The 26,899-nt window shown below is 37.0% G+C and overlaps 1 protein-coding gene across 2 annotated transcripts in view; it reads left to right on the top strand.

The window, feature by feature from the left end:
• Window positions 1–26,899, top strand: part of CNTLN (centlein) — a 230,503-nt gene that overhangs the window by 163,466 nt on the left and 40,138 nt on the right. For both annotated transcript variants that reach the window (XR_010067314.1, XM_063295032.1), the window contains exon 19: window positions 17,614–17,805. Coding sequence is in view for 1 of the 2 variants with exons in the window: in XM_063295032.1 (XP_063151102.1) it covers window positions 17,614–17,805 (192 nt within the window). In the remaining variant the exon portion in view is untranslated. The remainder of the gene's footprint in view (window positions 1–17,613; window positions 17,806–26,899) is intronic.

The raw sequence follows: 26,899 nt of genomic DNA, 5'->3' as shown, positions 1-26,899 counted from the left end.
AGGATTTCTTTCTTTGTTCTTTCCTTCCCAGTGCAGTTACACCTTCTCCTCACTATCCTGTTTTATTCCTCTTTTTGGCTGTTCCTTCTGGATATAGGAAGCAGAATGTGTGTGCTTTTCTATCACAATAATTGTGTGTTAATATATGAGAATATTTGCTTGTGAGAGAGAGTGATTGCTATATGCAGATACTGTACATGTTTAGCTGATTCTATAAATACAGTATGTTAACTTTTTTTTTACAAGCAAGTAATGTTAATCAGCAGTTATTCATTAATTTATTTTTTTGTCCTGGATCTTCCCATTTTTGGTGGATGGTTTCTGACATGTAAATGACACATGACATGAAAATAACATACTATATTTTTCCTTGCTGGTATTGCTGATACATAAAAAGATAAGTCATAAGATAGAAGAAACCTTAATGCTGTCCAAGGAAAAATAAACAATATGAAACAGATGTGAGAATCCAGCAAAATACCTAAATATGTGCCAATTCTGATTTCTTCTCAGTATCTAGTTTTCATTGGGGTGCCACAGAGCTTGACTCTTTCTCTCCTTTTGCTTAATATCTATATGAAACTGCTGGGTGAGGTCATCCATTAATTTGGGATCAGGTATGATCAATAAGCTGATGATACCCAATTATACATCTTGACCTTGGGCCAACCAGTTGATGCTGCTGAAGTCTTGACCAAGTGCCTAGATGCTGTGCAGGCTTGGATGGGAAGGAACTGACTCGGGTGTGAGGTTTCAGCCAGCCTCTGACTCAGAAAACAAAACTCTTTCTGAGTCAGAAAGGGAAACAAACTTATCAGGCAGAAACCAGGAAAGCAAAACCCAGAAATGACTCAGCAGGATGGGACAAGTTACAGATGCTGATTGGTCAGTCTTTGGAGGAGGTTTGAATCCTCCAATCAGCACAAGCAAAAGATGTGCCAAAAAGCATGCAAAGGAGAAAGCAGCCCGACTGGCTGCTGAAGGGAATAGGCGCGCAAGGGATCAGCATAAAAGGCAGATGCGTGAAGAGCAAGCTGCCGGAGACAACCAATCCTTTGAGCTCACAGACCCAGCGGAAGAGTTCTTACCAGCGTTGGAAACCTCATCTGTAGCCGGAGGGGAATCAGCACCTGCGTTTCCTACTGAAGAGGACCTGTATCCTGCAACCACTGCCACAGAGGATCTCCCTGCCAAATCCAGCAACCTCAGCCTCGCATCCAGCTTCAGACCTCACCACCGCCATTCTGCGCACTCCAGGCACACTTCTAGCCTTGTTTCAAGCTTTTAGCCTTGTCCAGAATCTCCAGTCCAGTTTTATCGTGCTTCCAGCTCCCAGCCTCGTCCAGAGTCTCCAGTCCAGTTTCATTGTGCTTCTAAGTTCCATTCTCATCCAGTCCAGTCTAGCTGTGCTTCGGTGGCCCAGCATTGTTCAGGAACTTCAGACTTATCTTGTTACACTCTGGGTTCTCAGCCTTATCCGGAACCTGCAGTCCAGTCCAGTCATGTTTCAAGCTCGCCTCCTAGTCAAGAACCTCCAGTCCAGCCTAGTCATGTGCCAAGCTTCCAGCCTAGTCCGGAGTCTCTAGCCAAGTCCAGCCTTGTTTCGAGTTATCAGACTTGCCTTGAGTCTTCAGCCTAGTGTACCCAGTCCAGCTTGGATCACCCAGTTCAGTCCAGTACTGCCTCCAGAGCCAAGCCTTGCCCAGTGGTTCCAGTTTGGTCTCACCTAGCTTCCAGGTGCCAGCCTAGTTTGAGTGATGTTTCAGATTGCGTACAATCGTCTCCAGTTCCCGTTGTGCCACATGCCCTAGCTTCTTCCAGTTCCACAGCTCTGGTCAGCGAACCCTGCTCAGCTGTTTTGCTACAGTCTCCTCCTGCAACCTTGCCGGTCCCCCCGTTGTTGCCTGGGTGGTCTCAATCAGAACCAGCCTACCTTTTGACCATAAGGACTTAATTATTGTAAATAGTTATTTAATAAAGAGTGGTTTTGATAATAAACCTGCTTGGCCGGCTCATAGTCTGAACAGGACAGGTTCTGTCCTGACAAGATAAAGTGGTTTTGTTTGTTTGATCCCCTTCCCCCCCCCAGTTCTGGGGACATTCCATCCATAGGGTTGCGCTTCCCTGTCTGAAACTAGTGCACAATCTAGGGGTCCTGTTGGACTCAGAGCTCCCATTCAAAGAGGAGCTGGCAGCTGTGGCCAAGGGGGCCTTCGCACAGGTTCATCTGGTATGCCAGTTGTGACCCTTGCTGGATAGGGAAACCCTTCAGACAGTCACTCATGCCTTGGTCACCTCTTGATTGGACTACTATAATACACTCTACATGGGTCTGCCCTTGAAGATGACTGGGAAACTACAACTGGTCCAGAATGCAGCATTGCAGGAAGTGACGAGTGTGTCATGGTATGAACACATATCCCTGCTGCTTCGCAAGCTGTACTGGCTGCCGGTTGGCTTCTGGTGCAATTCAAGGTGCTGGTTATCACCTATAAAGCTCTTCATGGCTACGTGAGGGACTGTCTGTCTCCATATTTTTCCACTGGTCTGGTGAGGCCAGCTAGAGAGGACATGCTTAAGGTCTCATCAATTAAATAGTATCACCTTGTGGGCCCCATGAAGCATGCTCCTGCCCTGTGGAATGCCATCCCTCTGGAGATCCGTACTGCTCTCATCCTTTTGATTTTCCACAAATTGTTAAAGACATGGTTGAGCTTCTTTGATTTTTGTTTCTGTCTTTCAGTCAGCTGTATTCTTTGTCTCTGATAACATGTTTTCTTTTTAATTTTTTAATTGTGAACCTCACAGAGTAGTTGTAGATTTGGGTGACGTCAAAACTGACATTATAGTTTTTTGCTTTCAAATATTTATAATTTTTCATTATTTGTGCCTTCAAACCTGGACTAGTCCCTGCAGTTATGATGTTCTAATAATGCTACCAAAGGAGAAATCTACACTTTAAAAGAGGCTTTAGCTGTCTTCCAGTAGCAATTAAAGAAGTAACATACCTTTACAGTAACTGCAGATATGAAATGTAGGCATTTTAGGGAGAAAACTTCGTTTTTCTGAAATTCCCTTGCTCAGAGGAAATTGTTCTACACACTGAATGTTTTAATAGCCCAAGAACAACAGCAGGTATTTTCATGTACTACCATACTCTCATGATGTGATAAGAAATGTTATATGATCTTTGGCATCTCTAAAATATAAAGGATAAAGTAGAAATAAAAACAAATAACGCTGAATTGATTCAAAAAGGTTTAAAATTGAAATGCCAGTAGCTTTATAGAAATTTGTTCCACATAATAACACACTCTTGTAACATTATTTTTGTGTAATATAAATGTTGACATATATTGTACATAGAGAAGATAACTGTTGATTAAATAGAGAGGAAGAAAATGGTTTGTTAACTGACAGAGACAAATATTTATGCAGTCACACTTGAGCGTAATGCCTGTATGCTCTGGTAGTATAAGATTAGCTCTTGATTTAAGAGTTAAGTGTTCTAGATTTCATTTTGAGAGAGAGATTGTAACATCTGCAATTTGAGTATTGGGTGATGTCCATTGGTTAATGTGTAGCTGTATTGATATATGTGTATAGATATAGATGAAAAGCTACAGACACATATACTGTACATAGAAGCATGTAATGGTAGCTACATTGTTTGTACAAAGACTATATGTATAATCCTTATACTGTAATTTAAAAAATAGCCATTGTATGACATGGCATGGTATGTTGCAATACTGCTGTAGGTTAATTGCAAATTTAGGGGTTGGTCTGCCATTCCTAAGGATACATATTGATCTAAAGGACTTTGTATGTGAATAAAGAAATTAAATTTTGCAATCAGTGTATCAAAATCACAGTTGGAATTTTGATGTTGTGGAGATTTGAAGGGATCTGGTATTTCAGGAGTTCCTTTGAAACATGTCATTATTGGTAAAATCCAGGAAAACTTTTTTAAAGCTTTTCTTTCTCCTGCATTCCCTATGCCTAATGGCAGTGCTGTAATTTCCATCACCAGATGTCTGCTCAGATTAAGGCATTCTCTGCTGTATGTACTAGAGTAATGACAATTATACATGGGTAAGATATAACATTTGCACAGCGAAAACACATAGAGACACAAGGGATGTACAATTCAGTGCAAAACTCCCATATTGTAATTTAAATCAGTAATTATTGTCTTTTAAATGTAGCAACCCAATTATAAAGGCCCCACAACTACAAAGTTACCCAGAATCCTTTGCTATGGTTCCCATAGTGTTCCAGAAGTGGTACCATAGGGGTAATTGCATTGTTTTATGGGTTGCCTTTGACATCTGAAAAGGACTTAGTAGCAGAGCAAACCATCTTCATCTGAAGAGGCCAGGATTTAAAAAAAGGAACAGACTTTCAACCCACTAGGTAACTGTTTGCAGCTCCTTTGGGTAGCACTACACAAAAGTTGAAAACAGTTCTTCAGGAGCATTCTTCCAGATGTGTAACTGTTTTCTTTCTTTTAAAGCCTCTGTTTGATATTGCCATATTTCAACCTAAAGAATTCCTGCAATAGTACTTTAAAATCCACTGCAGGCACTTCTTGAACATTTCCAGTGTTGTTAGTAATTTGTAAAAGAAAATCTTTGCTACCTGATGCTTTCTACATTTTACACTGAAAGACTTCTGAACATTTTAGAGTTAGCTGCTGCTTCAACTTGGCATAGCTTTAAAAGAGATACTTGTGTTTAGTTTTTTTTAAAAAACAAATTCACAAAAAATAAATGCCATTCTAGTTACTTTTTCACTATTCTTTATAATAAACTCAGTTTTTCTGCTCTTGCTGAGTTCCAAATTCCCTAAAATGTAGGTTGTAGGTTATGGAACTACAATGAGAGCAGGCAGCATCTACCTGAGCTTTGACTAATCGCAAAAGCTAAGGAAGGTCAGACCTTGAGAGTACCTAGATGACAGACCACCAAGAAATACCAGGGTGGTAGACTAGACTGGGAAGTTGACAAATCATTCCAGAAGAAGCCAGCAGCAAACTACTTCCATATTGTTGCCCAAACAGCTACAGAGACATTCCCAAAATCACCAGGAATCAGTTTTGATTAGTAAAAGTCATACCTTACATATGAAGCATGATTTCCTAAATCCATAATCTGCTATTTAAATGAGTTCCTAATCTATTATTTAAATGAGGATGAACTAAGCCTGCTTTTGCTGTAACCATGGGCTATCCAAGACAGAAAAAAAGTGTCACTTGCTGCCCAAGTCTTATTTCCATGAGATTTATTTCCATATATTGCATTCCAGGCTTTCTCTTGGTTTCACAAACAGACAGCATACTGTATGTATATTTCTTTCATTTTTTCATTAATTCATGCTCTTTACCATTCATTCATTCATTCATTTATTTTCTATCCCGCCTTTATTATTTTTATAAATAACTCAAAGCAGAGAACATACCGAATACTCCTTCCTTCTCCTATTTTCCCCACAACAACCACCCTGTGAGGTGAGTTGGGCTGAGAGAGGGTGACTGACCCAAGGTCACCCAGCCGGCTTTCAGGCCTAAGGAGGGACTAGAACTCTCAGTCTCCTGGTTTCTAGCCCATTGCCTTAACCACTAGACCAAACTGGCTCTCTCTTTTAGTCTACGTTGCAATATTTCATATGTCACAGTTGTCCTTAGATGGGCTTGCTGGTCATGGCTTTGGTCAACTGAGGGTTTCACATCATGCTTTTTAATAAGATAGAGATGGTATAGAGTTATTAGCCTCATGCATCAATGGTGGTTAATGGTAAGGACCATACCAGTCTGTTTTGTGCCATGAATGCACCAAAACCCAGTTTTTCCCCAAACATACTCAAGTTACTGTGTGCAAGCTGGGCTTTCTAACCTAGAGAATTCTTTGCAAGCCAGCATTCATTGCACCTCACCAAGTAGAATATATAAAACTTAAAATTATTCGATAATAACTTGGGAAAAAAAATCATGTTACTGTAAAAATATATACATTTAGAAATAATTCTCCAGCACATTTAATACTAGTGTTTTTTTTCTTTCATTGATTTATTATACTAAATTATGGCTAACTTCACAGGAGAAAAAAAGTCTAAAGTTTCTATAACTTCCATTGTGACTTAAATATTTACACTTTTTAAAACTGTTTGATCTTATCTTTAGTTAAATCTAATATACATATGTTTATGTTAGATGCAACTACAGTAACTAACTATTATAGTGTTACTGTATTCCTCTGTGTTTTGACATTGAGTTAGAAAGATTTCCTGCCATTTTCTTTGGTGTTATATGAGCATAAGTTAGCTTCAGTTAGTGACCATTTACAGAGATTCAGTATTTATGAATTCTTGTGTCAACTGTAATTGGCAAGACATGTTGAAGATCTCCAAAAAATTCAGGAGATCAGGGAAAATACGCACAGCTATGTCCTGAGCTCAGGACACAACTGCCCTACTTGGAACTTCACATAAGAATGTTTCCATAGGGAACAATATTTTTGATTCTTTGTAGCAAAGAATTTAAAAACAACACAAAACTGAGCTACCAAATGAGCATCAGTCATTTTCTTATGTCCAAGATGATTCTCAGTTTCTAATCAAGTGCATAACTGACTCTTTTACTATCCCTTCTTCCTCTCTACTAACTCCGGTCATTGTCAGCAGGGGTGGAACCTGTGCCTGCTGTTTTATTGACTAATGCACTCTCCAGTTCTCCATAGCTGTAGGAATTCAATTAAAAAAAACACAAACCAATTGTGGCATATTGGAACACTCTAGACTGAAGAACTTCATTTTGTTCCAATTTCAGAAGAAAACTTGATTTCAGTGTGATTTGCTCTGTGCTTACATTTGAAACAGATGTTTTTAACTCAGACTGTTTTGTGCACCCCTAAACAGAATACATGAGCTTTTACATTGCTGTAAGTATTTCCAACTCAGTTAGTCAACAGTCTTTAACAGCACTGTGAAATGAAATATTATTACACCAACTAGGAGACTGTATCCTTTCCTCCTTTCTGTTCTCAACTCACGACTATATTTATTTGATTTTGACATATATTTTGAGATAATAAAGTATATAGAGAGAAATAGTAGATTGTGGATTGTACATCTTTAGAAAGTTCAACACTCTCAGAATGATGTGTTAAGAAAAAATTAAGTTCTCCATCCGTTTTAAAAATAAGAATGCTAATTACTTTCCCCTTCTTGAAACAAGGCCCTTAAAAAGCAACACACGTTGCTTTTTTCTTTTGTTTTGCCAACTGTTTTATGAAGTCCATGTAATATTGGCATTTTGGAAAACTAATACCACACTTTAAAATTCTGATTATATAGAATTTGTGATTCAGATTTCAAGGGTAATGGTTCTCCTAAAGGAGAAAATTTTCCAAGCATGTTCTCATGAGATTTTTTAAATGGAATATGAAATTTAGATTTTATTCCTATGCCCTTATTAAAGCCATCCAAGTTAGTGACCAATAAATATTATAATCTCATAAAATATTGAAGTACTTTGTAGTTTTCATACTGTCATATAGTGGATATATTCATGTATAAGAATCTACTTTTTAAATGCTGCAATATCCAAGGAAAGTGTTTATAGTGTTCATGGGGCTGATGCCCATCAGGACATTTTTTATTTGTTGGACAAAAGTATATTTAGACGTATTCATACAACCATCATCATCCCTCAGGAAATAGCAAATATTTTTTAGTGTTTTATTTAGCAGCTAGCTTGGGGTTTTACTTTACTGCTCTAATAGTTATAATATGAAGTCCTCTTTACATTCTTTTTTTTAATGCCTACCTTTTATGTTGTGTTTACTTTACATTGGTAGGCTGTGTGGTAGACAATCCTAGTAGGGTATTCAGTACATATATGTCGGATTCTCAAGGGCTATGGCTTTTGCCAGATGAAGCACTTTTGATTTTGAGGCTGATGAAACATTGTGCTATTATTGATCTGTGCATGACAAACCCTGTCTCTCTGCTGGCAGAGTATAGCAACATTTATCCAGGAATTTGTGAAATGTCACGTGGATCATGTTTGTAAGGTAAACTGTGTGAAAAACAGAATCCAAGCTAAGAATATATGTGGAATTGGACGTGACTATCTTTTTTCTGTGTCCTGTATTCTAGCTCAGCCAAATGATATTTGTTAACCCAATGGTTATGTTTTTATATTAGGTTTTAGATAATTCAGAGAAGTGTGATTATCACATGAAATACTCTGTGAAATATTTATTTATTTAGCACATTTTTCCACTGCCCATCTCAAACATGACTGTTATACTAGTTTAGTATAGTATAACACTATACTATAGTGAAATAGTATAAAGTTATACTATTTTACCACTATTTTAAAGTGCATCTGGGATCAGAACATCTTAAGTCTGTTAATGTGATCTGTACAACACAAGTCAATACTTTGTGTTGTGTTTGTAATAAACCAATGATTCTTGTACAACACAGAGTAAAAGAATCAGCTTTTGTAGCTGGTCTCAATTCACCTTCATGTATGTGTGTTTCTGTCTCATTAAAATCTCAGCAGGCATGGTGCTCACAAAATCTATGGTTTTGATCTCATGGTAATGCTATTCCCCCTCCCCTCTGCTTTGTACATGTTTTCAAGATATTTTGGTATGCATCTCAGAAATAACTGGTTATCTGTAACTAGACTATGGAGAATTTCTTACAACCTAATTTGATGAGTTCATTGTGATACAATAGTTTTATTCAATTAATACTAGTTTTTAAAAGCCATCTCTCTGTGTCCCCCTACCCCCACCTACATGCAAAAGTTTTTGAAAACTCTGTCAGCTCATAACTTCTAGGTTTTATCCAATAAGACTCAAATTTTGTATGATCTCTCACAAGAGTTTGGCATTATCACATAAAATCCTGGGTTACATCAACATGATTTAGTATGGGGTCATGAGATATAGCAATGTAAAATGATACTTCACACGGTTTTTGAAGGGGCACCTAAGCCTTTGTGTGTGAGAGCGCCTGGGACATAAAAAGCTAAGGGAATGGAGACTGCTGGAAGATTGAATTGTATTTCCTCCTGTGAAGTAGATCTGTAGGCATAAAAGGGACTGAGGTGGGAAGGAAAATGGCAATTCCCATTTCATCAGTGAAAGTTCATTAATTAATGTGATTTGCCCTCATATTTTAAGCTAATTAAAATTTCGGTAATAAGGCTACAATATCTGAGCTGAAAAAATCTGGACACCATTAGACAGCAGCAAAGGAAATGGAGATATAGACGAGAAATGATAAGTAAACATAAATGGCTAACTTACTGAGATGTACTAGAATTTTCTCAAGGGGATTGTGAAATGAAATCAAGAGAAGATTTGACAACAAAAGGTTATGCTTGTCAATGGTTTTCTTGTGTATGACTAACAGAAAGGTTTAAAGTGGATAAAAGTTTTCATGGTTTTGAGCAAATTAAGACTTGAGTTTGAAATAGAATTATGTACTAACGATAAACATGTTATTGCTAAAATGTATAAACTTGTATTGAAATATGAGACAGAAGAAGAACAAGTGAATGAATGTATGGTAAAATGGGCTAAAAACTTTGGCTATAATGTACAAATGGGTCATTGGGAAAATATGTGGTTGAAAGGATTGAAATTTACATTGTGTTCCAGCCCTAAAGAGAATTTTTATAAAATGATGTTATCACTGGTATTTGTCACCAGAGAAACTGTCTATAATGTATAAAGGTACCTCGAATCTTTGATGGAAATGTGAACAACATGAAGGGACATTTTATCATGTTTGGTGGACATGCAAAAAAGCTAAAAAAAATTGGATACAAATACATTAATTCAAAAGATCTTAAAGGTTAAAATACAATTGAAACCAGAAATTTCTTTGGGGTCTAATGAACAAGCAACTAGAAAAAACTCATGGAACTTTATTTTTATATATGATAACTGCAGTGAGACTATTATATGCTCAAAAGTGGAAAGGTTCAACATTACCCACAATGGAGGAGTAGATGGTGAAGATGATGGAGCTTGCGGAGAAGGCTAAATTGACTTCTTTGATCAAAGAAAAAACAGTATCTACATTTATGGCTGACTGGAAACCCCTTGTAGACATTTTGCATGAAATGGAAAAAAATGCACTTAGGATTTGTGGTTTCTATTGGATAATAGAAAAAAGTGAGGTTTTTTTATCATCATAGAGTAAGAGGTATTTGTAATTGTACTTACATTTGCTGCAAAGGAAATCGGAAGCTTCTATTTCTTTTTATTCTTTCTGCACTTTTGTTTTTTTGTTCTTTTGTTCTTTCACTCCTTATTAGTTAGTATTAGTTTTTTTTTTTTTTTTTTGGCAAAATCTTTAATAAAATTTATTTTAAAAAAGCAAAAGAAGAAAAAGTAATATACAGCACACTTAATAGCAAATATGCGAAACAATGATATATTTAAACATTTGGTAGCAGTTTTGCCTTTCAAAAGCAGATTTAGATCTGTGTGTTTATGAATGTGTATTCAAGTGGGTGATCATCATAGACCAAGTATTTGGGGAGTGGTATATATTCATAACTCGGAGCAAAATGCATTTTGTATTACCAATATTTCCAGGTATTACTAATAACATTTTAATAATATGAGTGATCTGGCTCAGTATAAGACAAATTCCTTTGTTCCATGGAGAGTAATATCTGTCCTGCTGTTCTAATCATTGCACAGGAGGAGTTTGAGAAAATTCTTCTTCCTAGCTTCAAAAAATACATTGCTAAAAATAAATTTTCAACAAACCCTGCTTACATTTTGTGTATGTAATGAGTTATTGCCTTCATTTGGCATGTAATAGTTACCTTAAATAATAAGCTTTTAAAGACAGGTTTTCTACATAATGTTTATTTCAATTTCATTATATTTTGCTAAGTGGAAAACAGATGGCAGCATTTCTCCCCCATTGAATGTTAGTGTAGCATATTTGTGTGCATGATATCTGAAGCATATGAATACTTAGGATTGCCGGTGTTAAATTTGTAATGAGTTGTAGAGATTGTAAAATTCCCTGACCGAATATCATGTAAGTTTTTCATGATACTTATAATTCTAAGATGCGGTAAATAGTGGCTAAAAGTAAGATCACCTTTGACTTGAGCTCAGCTGCTGGTGACTTTATAGTCATGTGCATTTAGTTTTCATGGTAATAACAGAGAAATGCTTTACCACTGCTTTGTTCCAGGATACATATTTTTTTAACTACCCAGTTCTTCAACTTCCTTTATAGCTCTGGATTTTTCAGATATGAGTTTTTCTCAGTCCTACCTTGAGATACCAGAAACTGAAGGTGAAACCTTGTATATGCAAAGCATGTGCTTGCTTTATTCAAATGATATCTTATTTTTCAAATATGACATTTATAATAGAATCAGTCTTCTGATCAGTGTTGTGTCTGCCCACTAAATAATCACAATTTGCCTTCTAGCAAGAGGATAAAGAAATTAGTGTAGAAGTGAATTTTCATGCCTTAGGCCTGATCAATGCTTGCTAGTGAGAAATAAGCTAGCAGGTGTTAATTTTGTTCAGTGCACATCCTTTTCTAAAATAGATCTCTGAATAGACTGTTGCCTGAGTAGTTCTGTCATGTAAGAAATGGCTTTTCAGAGGTGATTCTAGGATTATTGTTTTAAATATATTGGCTGGGAGCTTCATTTGAAGAGACGAATGGCAGCATTTTCTGGTTGTATGACTATCCATAGCTTACTCTTTGTAAGCATTGCTGTTTTGTTTCTGGCTAGCAAGAACTTAATGGTCATGGGGGTCGTGACAGAATAAGGGTCAGCAATCTTTTCGGGCTAGGTACAACATAAGAATTTCTTCCCCTCCCCCCCTAATATTTTTTAAATGGCCAAACTCTCACAAAATTATTGAATGACACATTATTTTAGTATTCTTTCTGGAAGTTCTCATTAATTTCATAGCAGTTAGGAGATCCACTATTTTCTACAGATTGAAAAGCCATAAGGTTATATACCCTCTTCATTATGTCTCCAAATTGAGGCAATGGCAGCCCTGGATTACCCATTAAGCAAAATAAGCATGTGCTTAGGGCACCAAGGGAAAGGGGGCACCACAGAGTTTTTCTCACTAACTATCATGCCCTTTACTCTTTCACTTGCACACTCAACTTTAGTTTTCAGCACTTACTGAGTCTTAATGTCTTGTCAGTTAAGCAGTGGAAGAGCTGAGGTCGTCAATTGGCCTTGGGTGATGGGAGTTAATCCCTTGCTATAGAATATATTTTTAAATACTATAATACTGTATAAGCTATAATTTGTATGATTTAATGTCAGTACATGAAAATAACTTTGCAAACTGTGCATTAATATGTGTATTAACATGATCTTTTGAAATGAAAACTACACCAAATGGGTGGAAAAAATACATACAAAAGGAATTGTATTTTGTAAAGCAATATTTATGAAGTAATAGAACTTACCTATATTTCTCCTTTGGGATGTAGTTTAAAGACTTCATTAGAGATTGGCATTTTTAGTGCTTTGAACATCCTTAAAAACTGTTTTGTTAATTCCACACCATATTTAGAATGACCTCAATAATAATGTAGCACACTTCAAGTGTCATAGCTGTCCGTGCAGCATATATTGAAGTGATGTTCATTTATGCTAGACAACTGAACTTCAAGGGGAACTAAGTCGTGATAGGCAATTAGCAGTAATTAGGAAGATTCAATTCAATGAGATGTCAACATTGGATTGCTTAAAGAAACAGCTGAATGTCAGGGACTTGAAAATAAAATATTTCTTCCCCTGACATCCAGGTATGGCATATGAAATATGAAATGTTAATTGAACTTTTCTGCTTATTATTCATGTGCAATATTATTTTGTCATTCAGCTACTACTTTGACAGAATTCAAGGAGTCTTAGAACAGTGCTTCTGGAATAAAAGATTAATCTGGCCAAAGGCTGATGAAGTCTAATAATTATCTAAACTAGTTGTTAAAAAGTTTTCTATATTGTTTTGTTTTGCCTGACATTTTGTGACACACTGTATTGTCTTCCAACAAATATCCGAAGGTAGTTTATAAATGTGTGCTCTTTCTATATGAGCACTAAATGTGTGCTCTTTCTTTATGAACCACTAAGCAAATTCTAAATTGTAGGTAATAATAATTTCTTGCATTACAAATCTAGGTCTTAGAGACTGAAGTTATTTAATTACAGCCTCTTAATCTGAAAGCATTTGCTGGTAAGGCCTACTGATCTTCCACATCCATCTTTTTCTTTTCCATGAAGCAGAAATGCCACCTCTCTGGAAGTACTATGAGAATATAAATGTCAGTCTCACTTACCAAAATCTCTAAAGTTGTGTGATCATTTATTCAGTCAGACCCAACATTAATCCACTTTCCTTATCTCCTGACCTTAGAAAAACTGATTTCACCTTTTCATTCTACCCATTTATGTTTCATTTCATGTACCACATTAGTTTTCCAAACAGTAGTATGGAAAGCTGAAGCTAGACAAAAAGCTCAAGAAGTCCAAAAAATCTCTCTGGAAGAAAATCCAATGCCGGAGAAAAGTATACTTTTATGCTCAGAGGTTGATACTTATTTTATAACATGTACTTCATAAGTAGCTAATTTTCTTGAAAGAGCCTAGTGCTTTCAGATGCATAATGCTGAAAGCTACAACACAGTGGAGCATTTTAACATAAGAACAAATGGGCTGGTTGTAACAATCTCCCTTCTCCTTGTAAATACCATGTTCTACTATGTTAGTAAATGTTTTATTTGTGTAGAAGTATAGATCTAACATATATTAAAGAAAATTTCCTTTTCATATTATTTCTAAGATTCATTGAAGACATAGTCTTAGTTGTATTAATATATCAAGTTCAAAGCACTGAGATGTCAAAGGCAAATGTAGTGTTAAAATGATCTACCTTATCAAAGAACTCCTCAGTTGATTGTAAAGAGTAGAAGATCTGTTGGGTCTCGCAGATGATCAAATGGCACATTCAGCTTTTAAAAGAATCCTATGAAAGATCAGGAACATAAGAGAACATATGAAAAGATCTATATGAGAACTCGCAAAACTTTCAAGTTTCCTGGCCCAAGGCGGCCGGGAGAGTGTTTTTGAGACAGGGATTATAGATTATAAATTATATTATAGGGATTGTAGCCACAGTGTGCAGAATAAAAGAGGTTATTTTCCTCCAGCTCCATTGTTTCAGTAAAGAATTCCCTATGCTGAACTGAAAACAACTCAAGAGCAGTAGAAATACTGCTTTAAGAGTGATTCTTTGCAGAGTACCTGCATATCTGGGTCCCAGAAATGGAGGTGAAACAGTAATTCCTTACCCAGATTTGAACAAAATGTTAAGGCAAGTAAACTTAAAACAAGTCCCATGACTTCAGATTGTGACTATTCATTTTGCTTATGGACTAGGGTGCAAGTTCAAACAGTATCTAAATCGAACCATCATTTTTGTACAAAACAGGTCAGAGAAATAGAGATCTCTCCCTTTCAACTCCATGAGCCTAGATGTTTGGTTTACTCAGAGATATAACAATTTTACTGCAATAAGCTCCATATAACAAATATATGTTACTCCAATTAAATCCGAATCTGTTAAATGAGCATTTAAAAAAAAAAGTGTACTTGAACTTAAAGTATGTTTCACACTCATATATATCTTTGGAAAAAATTAACAGGTTGTGACAGATATTGTAATTCAACAGTATTGTGGAAACATAGTAGGAGATCAGTTTAGTCAACAGGCATTTCTTGATGAATTCAGTAGATAATAGAAAAGTCAGCAGATGCATGGGCAAGCTGACTGAATTTAGTATAAACAGCATGCATTATTCCAAAACCTCTCTAGATGACTGGCAGCAGGCTAGAACAGCAGCTGTAGGTGTGGAAGCCAATTCCTTTTCTGTAGATATATTTTAATATTGATTCTCTGAGGATTTTAATTACCTGTGTGTGTTCTTTGTATGTCCAGAAGCAATAGTGAAACCATAATTAAGGTATTAGAATTTAAATCAGGGCAGAAACTTTTATTGAATAAAATGTGTTTAAAATCAAAATACTTAATACAGTAATGCTTATTCAGTAGCCTCCCTACAACTGTTCATGTCTACAGTACTTAGAAGCAAATGCCATTATTTTTAATAGTCTTACCTTCTGGTAAATGTAAATAAGATTTAAGCCCAAATAAACTATTTTATTAAAAGTTATTTCCACTAAGATAATGTGAGTTCTAATTCATATCTTTAAGTAGATTATGTTGCTGTTCAAATAAATTTATTACAAATGTCACTGAAAATGTTTAATCAAATGGCATATCCCATTGGGGGAGATGGGTGGTGATATAAATTTAAATAATAAATAAATATTCTGCTTTTAAAAGAATCCTATGAAAATGGCAGTTGCAGAATTTTCTTTCATGTCTTTCCATCTGGTAGCTATGTTTACCTAGCAATAGTCATATTTAAAGTCTTAAATTTGTTGTTATGAACCATATTTCCGTCGGTTTCAGTGGATCTAGGTCTTCACCAAAGATGTATGCACTGAATGTACATGTGCATTTATTTATCTATCTATCTATCTATCAAATTTGTCACTGCCCATCTCTTCCCACCAGAGGGACTATGGGTGGTTTACAACAATAATCAATAAAACAATAAATATACAATAAAATTACAATATCTAAAAATACAGTTACAGGTAGGTAGTAGATAAGTAATATAACTTTATTGATTAGTCAGTTGACAGGTACATACAGGTAAATAATAATTATAGATAAATATAGAGTCCAAATGGCAGATGACAACTCAGTCCTTGTATGCGCCAAGCACTAGCCATCCCCAAATACGATGACTCCCCTCCCTGCCCCAACCCAGATGGCAGAGCCAGGTCTTCAAATTCCTCCGGAAGGCCAGGAACGATGGGCTAGCCTCACCTCTGGGGGCAAGATGTTCCAGATGGCGGGAGCTACTGCAGAGAAGGCCTGCTTCCTGGACCCCGCCAGGGAGTATGTAGTCTATACTTCAGATTGATCATATATTATACAGTTAGTCCTACTCCAACATTTTAACATTTTCCACTCTGAATAAAACAGTTTAGTTGTCCAGTTTTTAATATTGGTACAATTGAATTCAAACTGTCTTCACCAATAGGGTAAATGTGTATGTGCCACCTGTCTTATGATAAACTAGTCCAATGAAGTCAGCGTGTCTGTTTTTTGGTATGTGTTCTTCCAGAACTTCAAGTTTTGGCTGATAACATTGAATATGAAGCTGATAAAAGTTTAGATGACCAATGTAATTTTTTAAATCACGAGAATGACAAAGTAATTGTTGAAAAGAATCAAACAAATCAACAAATCTAAAAGAAGGGAGGAAAATGTTGGGCAAATATCATTTTTCAGTTTTTAATCTGCTTATTTCAATATTAAATATGCTAAACCTATACTGCTCTGCATTTGTGCTTTTGCAATAATTGGGAGTTTTCAGAAGGATTTTTTTTTTAAAACTCCTCTGAATACACTATCATTTTATCTAATTGTTTCTTATGTTAAATTACACATTATAAGCATCTTTAGAATATTAAAATGGTAGTATTGTTTAGCTCTTGGAATCTTTGGTATATCATTAAAATCTTGGTGGCTTTCTGCTGAGTACAAACTGGTAAAAGATTGGTGTAGCTATTACAGAATTAAAGCAAATACTACATATTTCATTTTACGATACATTCTGATGCACTGTTTCTGTGAAATAAACTGTTCTGGTCTATTGTCAATCAAATTCAATAAGACTGAGTTTGTGTGCATGCTATTCATTTGAACTAAATCCCTAACAAGCCTCATCTGCTAATTGGAATTAACGTTTATGTTGCTAAATGAGAAGCATTTTGGCTGCAGTGTGAAGTGGTAAGACCTACCCAATGGAATAAACAACTAACATCTGTTATCTTGTCCTGCTCCAGCTTGGCTTTTACTAATAAAGTGCATCAGTTTCAGGGTCAAGGTTATGGAATTTGTGGTTCCCTGGCTGTGGAATGTACATGAGGAAGGGAAGAAACAACAGCACAAAGACCAGCCAAGCAGAAGTTGTGCAGTGCATATGATCTATTTTGCTTTAACCTTTACAAGTCCTACAAAACTGATACAGTCAAAACATGATATTCTGTGGAATTTTTTGATAGAATATGCATATAAATTTATTCTGACACCCATTATAGCCAATCAAACGTGAAACAAGGTGAAAGAATATCTCTGCATTTTTCTACATATAGCACAAGTAGTATTAATAGTGGCAGGGTGACACTGTTGCTGTTGTTTATTACACCCCTTTTCTTTTCCCTTGCGAGATAAATACCACCAGCCAGTCTTTCATCTCTTTTTATCTTTAGGATTGTACGCACTTTGTAACCAATAAATACTGCCCACACAATTGTAATTTGGACAATATATGATGAGTATTGTATTTTGTAAGGCTAAACTATAACAGTATACAGTATAACATGTTGCTCTCAATTGCATATTGAATACAACTATTCCTATTATTTCTGTATTTGGAAAACAGACCCTTACATCCACCCTGACTGAGCTGCGACGAGAAAAATCAGATTTGCAAGGAAAACTGGACCATCTGATCCAGTTGACCAAAGGGAGAGAAGGCCTGTCTCTTCTAGCATCTGGCCATGCTGGAATGGCACCAGCTACTCCTGTCAAGCCTGTAGATTTGGAAATGAAGCAGCTACTGTGTAAACTGAAGGTGACCATTTATACTATGGAATAGTTATTAAATAGGCATTTTATTTATGATAGAGGATAGCAGGCATCCAGTAATTGAAAAGTGGGTGAAAATTAAATACATCTTGATGTGTGAGATAACTTGGCTGTTAAATGATGTTTAACAATTACAATTCAGTAACTAATGTTAATATTCAAACAAAAATATGTTATAAGATTCAAGTTCATGAATATCTTGTTTGTTGGAAATGTTTTAAGACCAGTTGAAGGATTCTAGTTTTTATAGAATAAGTAGTTAAAGAGTATTGATTTTTCTAAAAATAAAGAATGCTTTATTTATTGAATATGCTATGAGTGAAGAAGTATATACATTCTCATTATTGCTGTCTCTGAGACAAATTTCTTCTCAGTTTGACAATACTCGAATAACTTTTGTCCAAGATGGTATATTACTTGCACTTGTATCAGGCAAGTGAAAAGTTAAGTGGACATTTCCTTGTGGGGAAGGCAGATACTGAGAGCTAAGAGAATTTGGAGGGAGAGACAGAAACAAAAGAAGAAAATAGTCACTGGACAGGAAAGAGTTGACAGAAAAACACAGGGAAATGAAGGAAAAAGATTTGTGTGTGTGTGTAGGTATATATATAATCCTTAAAAAACCACTGGTAAGGATTGTGAAAAAATAAACAATCACTTTGTAAGTAAGCACAAAGTTCTGCCTCTCTAAGTAGAGTCCATTTATATCCATATTTTGTGTTGGTACACAGTTTCATTAAAAAAAACAAGTATTAATTTATAAATCCCTGAGTAAATGAGACACTGGTATAACTCCCATATTACACACATCTAAGGTACTATGGTACCAGAAGAAAAGCTGATAAAGAGCATGGACAACATTAGCATAAAGATTTTTATCATTTTCAGTGAATTAGGAGGAATTATGCCACTTCTGTTCAAATAAATCCAATATTGCCACAGAGGCCCTATATTTTATTTTCTCCATGTCTGTTCTGCCACCACCACTCCCAAGAAACTATCATTCCTGGAACAGATGTGTGCAAAATTGTGTCTAGAATTTCAAGGAATGTCTCAGATCAAATCAATACTTGTAAAAATCAATGTAGTTTTATTTCCTTAAATTGCAATCCTGTGGTCCATAGGGCAGTATCCCAGAAGGGTTATAAGAGTGGAAAGAAGTGCTTCCTTTGAGGGTGTATTATTTGGTCCTAGATATATCCTCTGAGCCAGTACAGAAACTTCACCAGCATGTCTTCTTTTATAGTGGAACTCCAATATCAGAAAAAATAAACATTGGGTGAGACAAGGTCAAGCTAGGGATGTTCAGAGTTATTGTTAAACTTTCAGCCATTCTATGCCAGTTTTGGATGGAATATCTAAATCAATCAAAAATGTCCCTGGGAGAAAGGTGGAAGTGCAATTTTTTTCTGTCTCTGTTCTTCCATGCTACAATATTGCTGAGGCCTTGGATTTGTTGGGAGCCCTGACATTCCAACTTAAAATAGGATTGTTCTGCTTGTCCTTTACCTGTTGAAGTCCATACATTGTTTTCGTTAATCTCAGTGGAAAAGTTGATGACATCAGAAGGAGCAAACAGAACATGTTCATTTAAAGGGAATAGATTTCATTGTGTTTGAGAATTGGTAACAGTGATGACTGGTAAGGAGTGCCTTTGCACAATTACACCTAGTATGCTAGATGCTACTTTTCCCAAGCTGTTAGATGAGGCAACGGTCATCTATACCCTGGTTACTTTCTGTCCTGACTAGTGCAACACTTCCTACATGGGCTACCCTTGAAAGGTGTCCATCAGTTTTAGTTGATGCAAATTAGCTAGGCTGCTAATTAGTACAGGATGGAAGGAGGCATATGATATCTATGCTGAAAGATACGCATTTGATTCCTAATTCTTTACGGGGCCCAGTTAATATGCTGGTTTGGCCTAGGGTCTGACTAAGCAAACAATCCTTTTACAAAGAGATTCATATGCTAAGATTGGCAGGAAAGACCCTTTTGAAGATGCCTCTGCTGTCAGAAGCTCATCTTTCTGGCATGTAGGACAAGCCCTTCTGTAGCATTGCTCCCAGGCTATGAAATGCACTACCTTGGGAGTTGCTCTTGACTTCCACTCTGTCAGGTTTTAGTAAATCTGTAAAGACACCTTTCTTTTGCCAAGTTTTTAATTGTTGACTGATCTTAACATCTATTTTATTGTTAATTTTAATCCGTTTTTAAAATTTTTACATTCTTCTCTGGCATTTTAGATTTTGCTACTTGCCTTGAGTTTTTCAGAATAGGAAGGCAGGGTATAAATCAAATAAATAAAAATAAAGATCTTAAAAGATCACATTGTTAGCATCTGAAGTTGTATAGAGTATGTAGAAATGAATATGCAGGTAGTCTTCACTTACTGCCCATAATTGGGACTGGGAGATCTGTTGGTAAGCAACACAGTTGTAGGGTGCAATGTCATGTGACTGTGCCAACTTACAATGGCAGTTGTGGCAGTATTAGTTGCCATTGTTAGGCAAATGCACATGGTCACAGTGTCCCACGGTCACATGATCACCATTTGCGACCTCCTGCTGGCTTCCTTATTGACTTTGCTTGTCAGAAGCTGGCAGTGAAGGTCGCAAATGGTGATCATGTGACTGTGGGATGCTGTGATGTTGTAATTGCAAGCTGGTTGCTGAGTGCCTGAATTGTGATCATGTGACCACGGGGATGCTGCGACAGCCACAGCTACAAGGGCCTGTCATAAGTACCCCTTGTTCAGTGCCATCATAACTTTGAACAGTCGCGAACAAGTATACATTAAGTGAAAACTACCTGTATTGTCTGAACACTAAGCAAATGTAAATTGGACAAAGATTGGATTTAATATTAAGATTTGATCATTCAGAAAATAGGAAAAAGCTTAGATCCAGCCATTTTTTTTTTCTGATAAAAATTCTGGTTTTCTGCAAAACTAACATCCTTTAAAATGAGGGTTTACTGTATCCTACAAGCTGGAAGGTTCTGTGTATTTTGAAAAAGGGGTAACTTTTGGGAAGCCTTCACCTATGAGGCCACCTAAGCTTGCGTTTTGTGGTTAACAATATATATTTCAATACAGAAGCAGGATAGGAGAAAATGGACTATGGTCATACTATGATTATTATCCAGTAGCAATTGCTAAGTATTTAAAATGTTTACAATTAACCTAAAATTTGAGATGGTTTATCCTTAGGAAAATAAATTCCTACTGTTTTGCATTGAAATTGCTAGAGCTTCAACTTAGTTGTTTTACTTTTATTTGGAATCTTACTGGAAGTCCAATTTTATTTGGAATCTAGTTCTTTGCAATGTATATTTAGCATTTACTCACAAGTGCTATAGATGATGAATAGCTGAACATCTTATTTGATTGCTCAATCTGTCCTTTCTTGTGGTCACTAAATTGTGGTTGAGAATTTTGTACAATTGGAAAGCAAAAGTTACATGATACAACGAGAGAGAGAAAAGAACTAATGAATTCATAGAAATTGAGATAAATTGAGCTAGAATAAAATAAAGTCCCTTTTTACAGTTACTGACCAGCATCTTGTATAACTCCGTATCAAAGATTATAAAATGCAAAGAAAGACTAAGAGGAGAAAAAAGAACTTACTAAATGAGTAATAAAAAATATGAATGAAGGCATTACAATACTAACAAGAAAAAATAAGACTCCAAAGCTAGTCTCAGTAATGAACTATTACAAAAATATATTTACTTACTTTTCAGGCACTAAACTACCAATCTCTTAACACATAAAGTATTAGAATGCCACTGAGCCAGAATACAGTCTGTATGCACATATTCCAATATTAAGATACTGGGGAAAAAATGAAAATGTTAACATTTAGTTAAAATACTATAGAGAGAGCCTCTACTGCAATTCTGTGCAGTATTGCCTTATCTGGCTGACTGCCAACAAAACTTTGCCATTTGCCATATAATATTTGGGTCACAATCCCCAAGTAATATCTGACATAAATTAATCAGAATTTTCAGCAAGTTTAGAGATAATCATGTTCTTATAGATGTCTTTGTAAAACAAGAATAAAAGGACGCATGGCATAGATTCCATCACTCTTATTTCACAGGAGCAATGTTTTGCAAAGGGGAATTTGCTTGTATTGGCCTTCTAGAATTGCTGTTGAAAGAATATTGAAATATGCAAGACTGAACAGTGTGCAGTATTTCAAAAGAGTAAGCTTTTGTTATCATCCCACTTTCTTATGCTATTATACTTATGGAAATTTTATGCAATCCAACTGCCAATCTCTATTTCAATGTAACTTTTGCTTGTTTGTATCATGTTCTTGACAGCAGGATTCATGCTAAACTGGACTAATTCATGCTAAGCTGGACTCCAAGCGTGAGACAGGGTCTCAGGAGATGCCTGGGGAACGTACTTACCCAGTTATCTGGGAACAGTTTGATCCTATTGGACCTGAGGAAGCGGACAAGATCCTCTGGACTGTAAATCCCACCACCTGTCAGTTAGATCCATGTCCCTCCTGGCTAGTGAAGGCAGCTCGGGAGGTGACGTGTGGTTGGGCCCAGTTGATGGCAAATACATCCTTGCGGGAGGGGGTGTTTCCGGCGGCCTTTAAGGAGGCACTGGTGCGCCCCTTCCTCATCACTGGACCCTACCGTACTGGATAATTTTCATCCAGTCTCCCACCTCCCCTTTATGGGGAAGACGGTTGAGAAGGTGGCATTGCAACTCCAGAGGATCCTGGATGAAGCGGATTATCTGGACCCCTTTCAGTCAGGTTTCAGGCCCAGATATGGAACAGAAGCAGGAACAGAAGCAGCATTGGTCACACTTATGGATGATCTCTGGCAGGAGCGGGATGGAGGCAGTGCATCCATCCTGGCTCTCCTTGACCTCTCAGCGGCTTTTGATACCATCAACCATGGTATCCTTTTGGATCGGCTCAGGGAGTTGGGGGTGGGCGGTGTAGTTTTGTGCTGGTTCACCTTCCTCGAAGGCCAATCCCAGTCGGTGTTAATAGGGGAGGAGAGATTGGGCCCATGGCCCCTCCTTTGTGGGGTGCCGCAGGGTTCAGTACTCTCTCCTCTCCTTTTTAATATCTACATGAAACCACTGGGTGAGATCATCCATCTCCACAGGATGAGGTATCATCAATATGCTGATGATACTCAGCTACATATTTCCATCCCGGGGGAAGTAAGTGATGCTGTGGCTGCACTTTCCAGGTGCCTGGGGGCTGTTGGGGTCTGGATGGGGAACAACAGGCTTCAGGTGAACCCTGGTAAGATGGAGTGGCTGTGGGTTAATGGCCCCTTGGTTCCCAGGAATTTGCCATCTTTAGTTCTGGATGGGGTTGCACTGCCCCAGACAGACCTGGTGTATAACTTGGGGGCCCTCTTGGACTCACGACTCCTGCTCAAAGAGCAGGTGGCAGTCATGGCCAGAAGGGTCTTTGTGCAACTTCGTGTTGTGCACCAATTACGCCCCTTCCTGGAGCGAGAGGCCCTTCGAATGGTCACTCACACCCTGGTCATCTCCCATATAGACTACTGTAATGCGCTTTACATGGGGCTACCCTTGAAGAGTATCTTGAAGCTACAGCTGGTCCAAAATGCAGCTGCGCAGATGATTTTAGGTGCTTCAAGATCAGCACATATAACTCCGCTGCTCCGCGAGCTGCATTGGGTGCCAGTTTGCTTCTGGGTCCAATTCAAGGTATTGGTTATCACCTTTAAAGCCCTACATGGCATGGGTCCAGGTTTCCTAAGGGACCACCTTATCCCCGTCACATCAACCCATCCCACCCAGTCATGCAGAGAGAGCGTGCTACGGACACCGTCTGCAAGAGAATTCCATCTGGCGGGGTCCAGGAGGCGAGCCTTCTCTGCAGCAGCTCCCGCCCTTTGGAACATCCTTCCCCTGGAAATGCGGTTAGCCCCCTCTCTTCTGGACTTCAGAAAACAGCTGAAAACCTCATTTTGTCACCATGCTTGGAGTGGGGAGAGGAAGAGCCATTCTTAGGGCTGGTTAGTTTCCTAGCCCTGCAGGGACCAGTCTTATCCCTTAATGGGCTGAATTTGATCTGCCCTTATTTGGATTTTATTGTATTTTATATTTATTGAATATTGGTATTATTTATAATTTTATTGAATTTTAAATTGTTTTTACTGTGAACCGCCCAGGGTCCCCCATGTGGGGGTGGGCGGTGATAAAAATATGATAAATAAATAAATAAATTAGCAATGAAGCTCCCCATTGGAGTATTTTCCTCAGGACTCCCTGATCCAAATAGTCTGGATTACTAGTGATCCGTCTTTGTTTGTTTGTTTGTTTGTTAAATTTGTCCCCGCCCATCTCCTCTGAACGGAGGGACTCTGTTAATAAAGGATCCAGGCTTGATCTGTGAAAGAAGTCATTTTAGGGCAGTAGTTAAGAATTGTTAACTAGGCCCTGGTCTTTTCTTCAATAGGCCCACTTCTAATGGAGTCTTGTATAACAAGCAAATTGGAAAACTTTCCTCAGGAACTTAGACTGAATGGCCTCCAGAATAGCAGGCTTACACATGAGTTCAGAGCATATCCTTTTCAGCATTATAATGATAATCCCGTTTTATTTGAACACTGGAACGTAATTCCGTGCCTCAGTACTTTTTTCCAAAATCATCTGATAACCATGATACCTATTCATGAAATCTATTCATGAAATTGCTTTGCTTGTCAAAACAAGTACATGGGTATATCTAGGAACTTTCTTTACATAATTAGTAAAGAAAACACAAAATAAAGATGCTTTGGTTCTCAATTTCCTGACTTGGGTTATTCAAAAATCAATAATAGCCATTTTTTAAAATATATCTCTGAGCATTTTGACTCAAATTTTGTCCAACAGCTTTGGTAGAAGGAATTAAACCTATACTTTAACCTTAAAACCATGAGTTCTTGAGTGATTGCATAAGTAACTTAAATGATACAAAATCCTACAAGGTTAAGTATAAATAAGCCAAGATTGTACCATATAAATGTGTCTTTTTTTTTTTCTCCCAAATTCTAGCCACACTAGAAGTGGTTTTTGAGAACAGGCTTCCTGCTTCCACATTTACCCAATAATCGCTGGAAAAGATTTGCTTCATTTCCTTTCCCATTCATAGCGGGAAATGGTGATTTTTTTTTCATTGAACATAACTTAAGTGTTGTTATAACAAGCACTGCAGTGTAACTTCTTGCAGAAGCCCACTTGAAATAAGTGTCCATATTTACTTAAAGTATATAAAGTCCTTTAATGGGGTATTGGCATTTCCAGTCAGCAGCAAAAGCAAACTTAGAAACTGCACTGATTATTATGCCATCATTTGTCATTTTAACTAGTTTCCTATTAAATTTCATATATTTGAAGATTCGGTGACGTATCTATTGGAATAATTCTGGCATCATAGGTATGCTTTGACCACATGAAAACATTCCATTCTGTTCTATAATGAATAGTTACAGTTCCTCTGTTCTGAAAAAAACTATTTCTTACTCAAAGAATGTTCCTTTTGAAGTACAACACAAGAATTATAGCTTGTGTTCTTTTTGTATCTCAGAAATATAAACTATATATTACTCTCCATATCTTACATTAAGACTGTGTTTATAAACTTTTGAACATACAGACTGGATTTTTAAAATGAAAGAAAGAAAATACAGATTAAAATTCCTCCTGTGCTTTATCAAATTACATTTTAAGTCTTTGTGAGCCAATTTGTATTGCATTATATGTCTGTTTTCAAAAGGTGATAAGCATTTTAAAGGAAATGTAAAAATTTCAACCCACTGCAGATATTCAGAATTATTGACATTTATCCTGAAGCTCTAATGAAGACTGTATAGCATTGCAGAGAAACTTATATAGTAATTTAGAAACAATATTTTACACGTGACATTAAAATCTATACTTCCATAGATAAAATATTGTTACCTACAACAACCCAACTAATGTTAATGGGAATTAAAAGCCTGCTATTAATAGGAAATATTCTTAATGTATTTTAGATTTTGATCTCGTCACTCAGCTTTGATCTAATGTATAACTTCCCTAAGACCAAACAATGGTTAAAACAGGTCTATTCTTCATGTGGCGCAGAATGGTAGGCGGCGGTGTTGCGACCGATACTCTCCCCACAACCCAAGTTCGATCCCAGCAGAATCTGGAGTTTTGGGTAGCCCGCTCAGGGCGACTCAGCCTTCCGTCCTTCCAAGGTCGGTAAAAGGAGTACCCAGCTTGCTGGGGAAGGTGACGACTGGGGAAGGCAATGGCAAACCACCCACTATAGTCTGCCAAGAAAACGTCATGAAAGTGGCATCCCCCCAAAGGGTCAGACATGACTCGGTGCTTGCACAGGGGACCTTTCATCCTTTTTTTCACCATTCTTACAGTGAACTCATATTTTTCTATGCATTGAAAACTCTCTCATTCTATTTGTCTGTCTGTCTCTGTGTGTGTGTGTGTGTGTATGTGTGTGTGTGTTTGTAGGTAAGTATAGCTGGGCAATGCTATTTATCTATCTATCTCTCGCATTTCTCCATGGCCCATCACGGCAGTGACTCTGTTTATTCACAACTCTTCTGAAGTGCACTTAATTTATGCAATTTCATATGACCTGTTGATCGCTGTTTAACTATTGCTAACTAATAATACAGATTATTTGAAATTACCAGGAAATTTTTTTGTGATTATTCCCCCCTCCCTTGTCATAACTGGCTAAAGTACATGTAATCCTTTGAGAAACGTTGTGCCATATGATTTTCCTGAATAGCATCTATAAAGACAGGGCTTTTTTAGATCAGCAGCCTTACATGTGCTGTTTGAATTTCAACATTTGTGAGGGTCCTAGCAGAAGCTTTAGAAATGTATCTTTGGAAATAAATGGAGCTCAAAGAAAGAACTATTATAAATGATCATGTTCAACTGTCTGTATGGAGGACAAGGAACCGCAGACATACTCAGATCAAATAATTAAATCATAACTAGGAGAATATGCCATATCAAGCCACTTTGGCATTGTAAGTGAAGTTTATATACCATAGTTTATGAA

Source organism: Candoia aspera, chromosome 2 (assembly GCF_035149785.1).
Source record: "Candoia aspera isolate rCanAsp1 chromosome 2, rCanAsp1.hap2, whole genome shotgun sequence".
Taxonomy (NCBI): domain Eukaryota; kingdom Metazoa; phylum Chordata; class Lepidosauria; order Squamata; family Boidae; genus Candoia; species Candoia aspera.
This window is presented reverse-complemented; position numbering and strand designations above follow the sequence as displayed.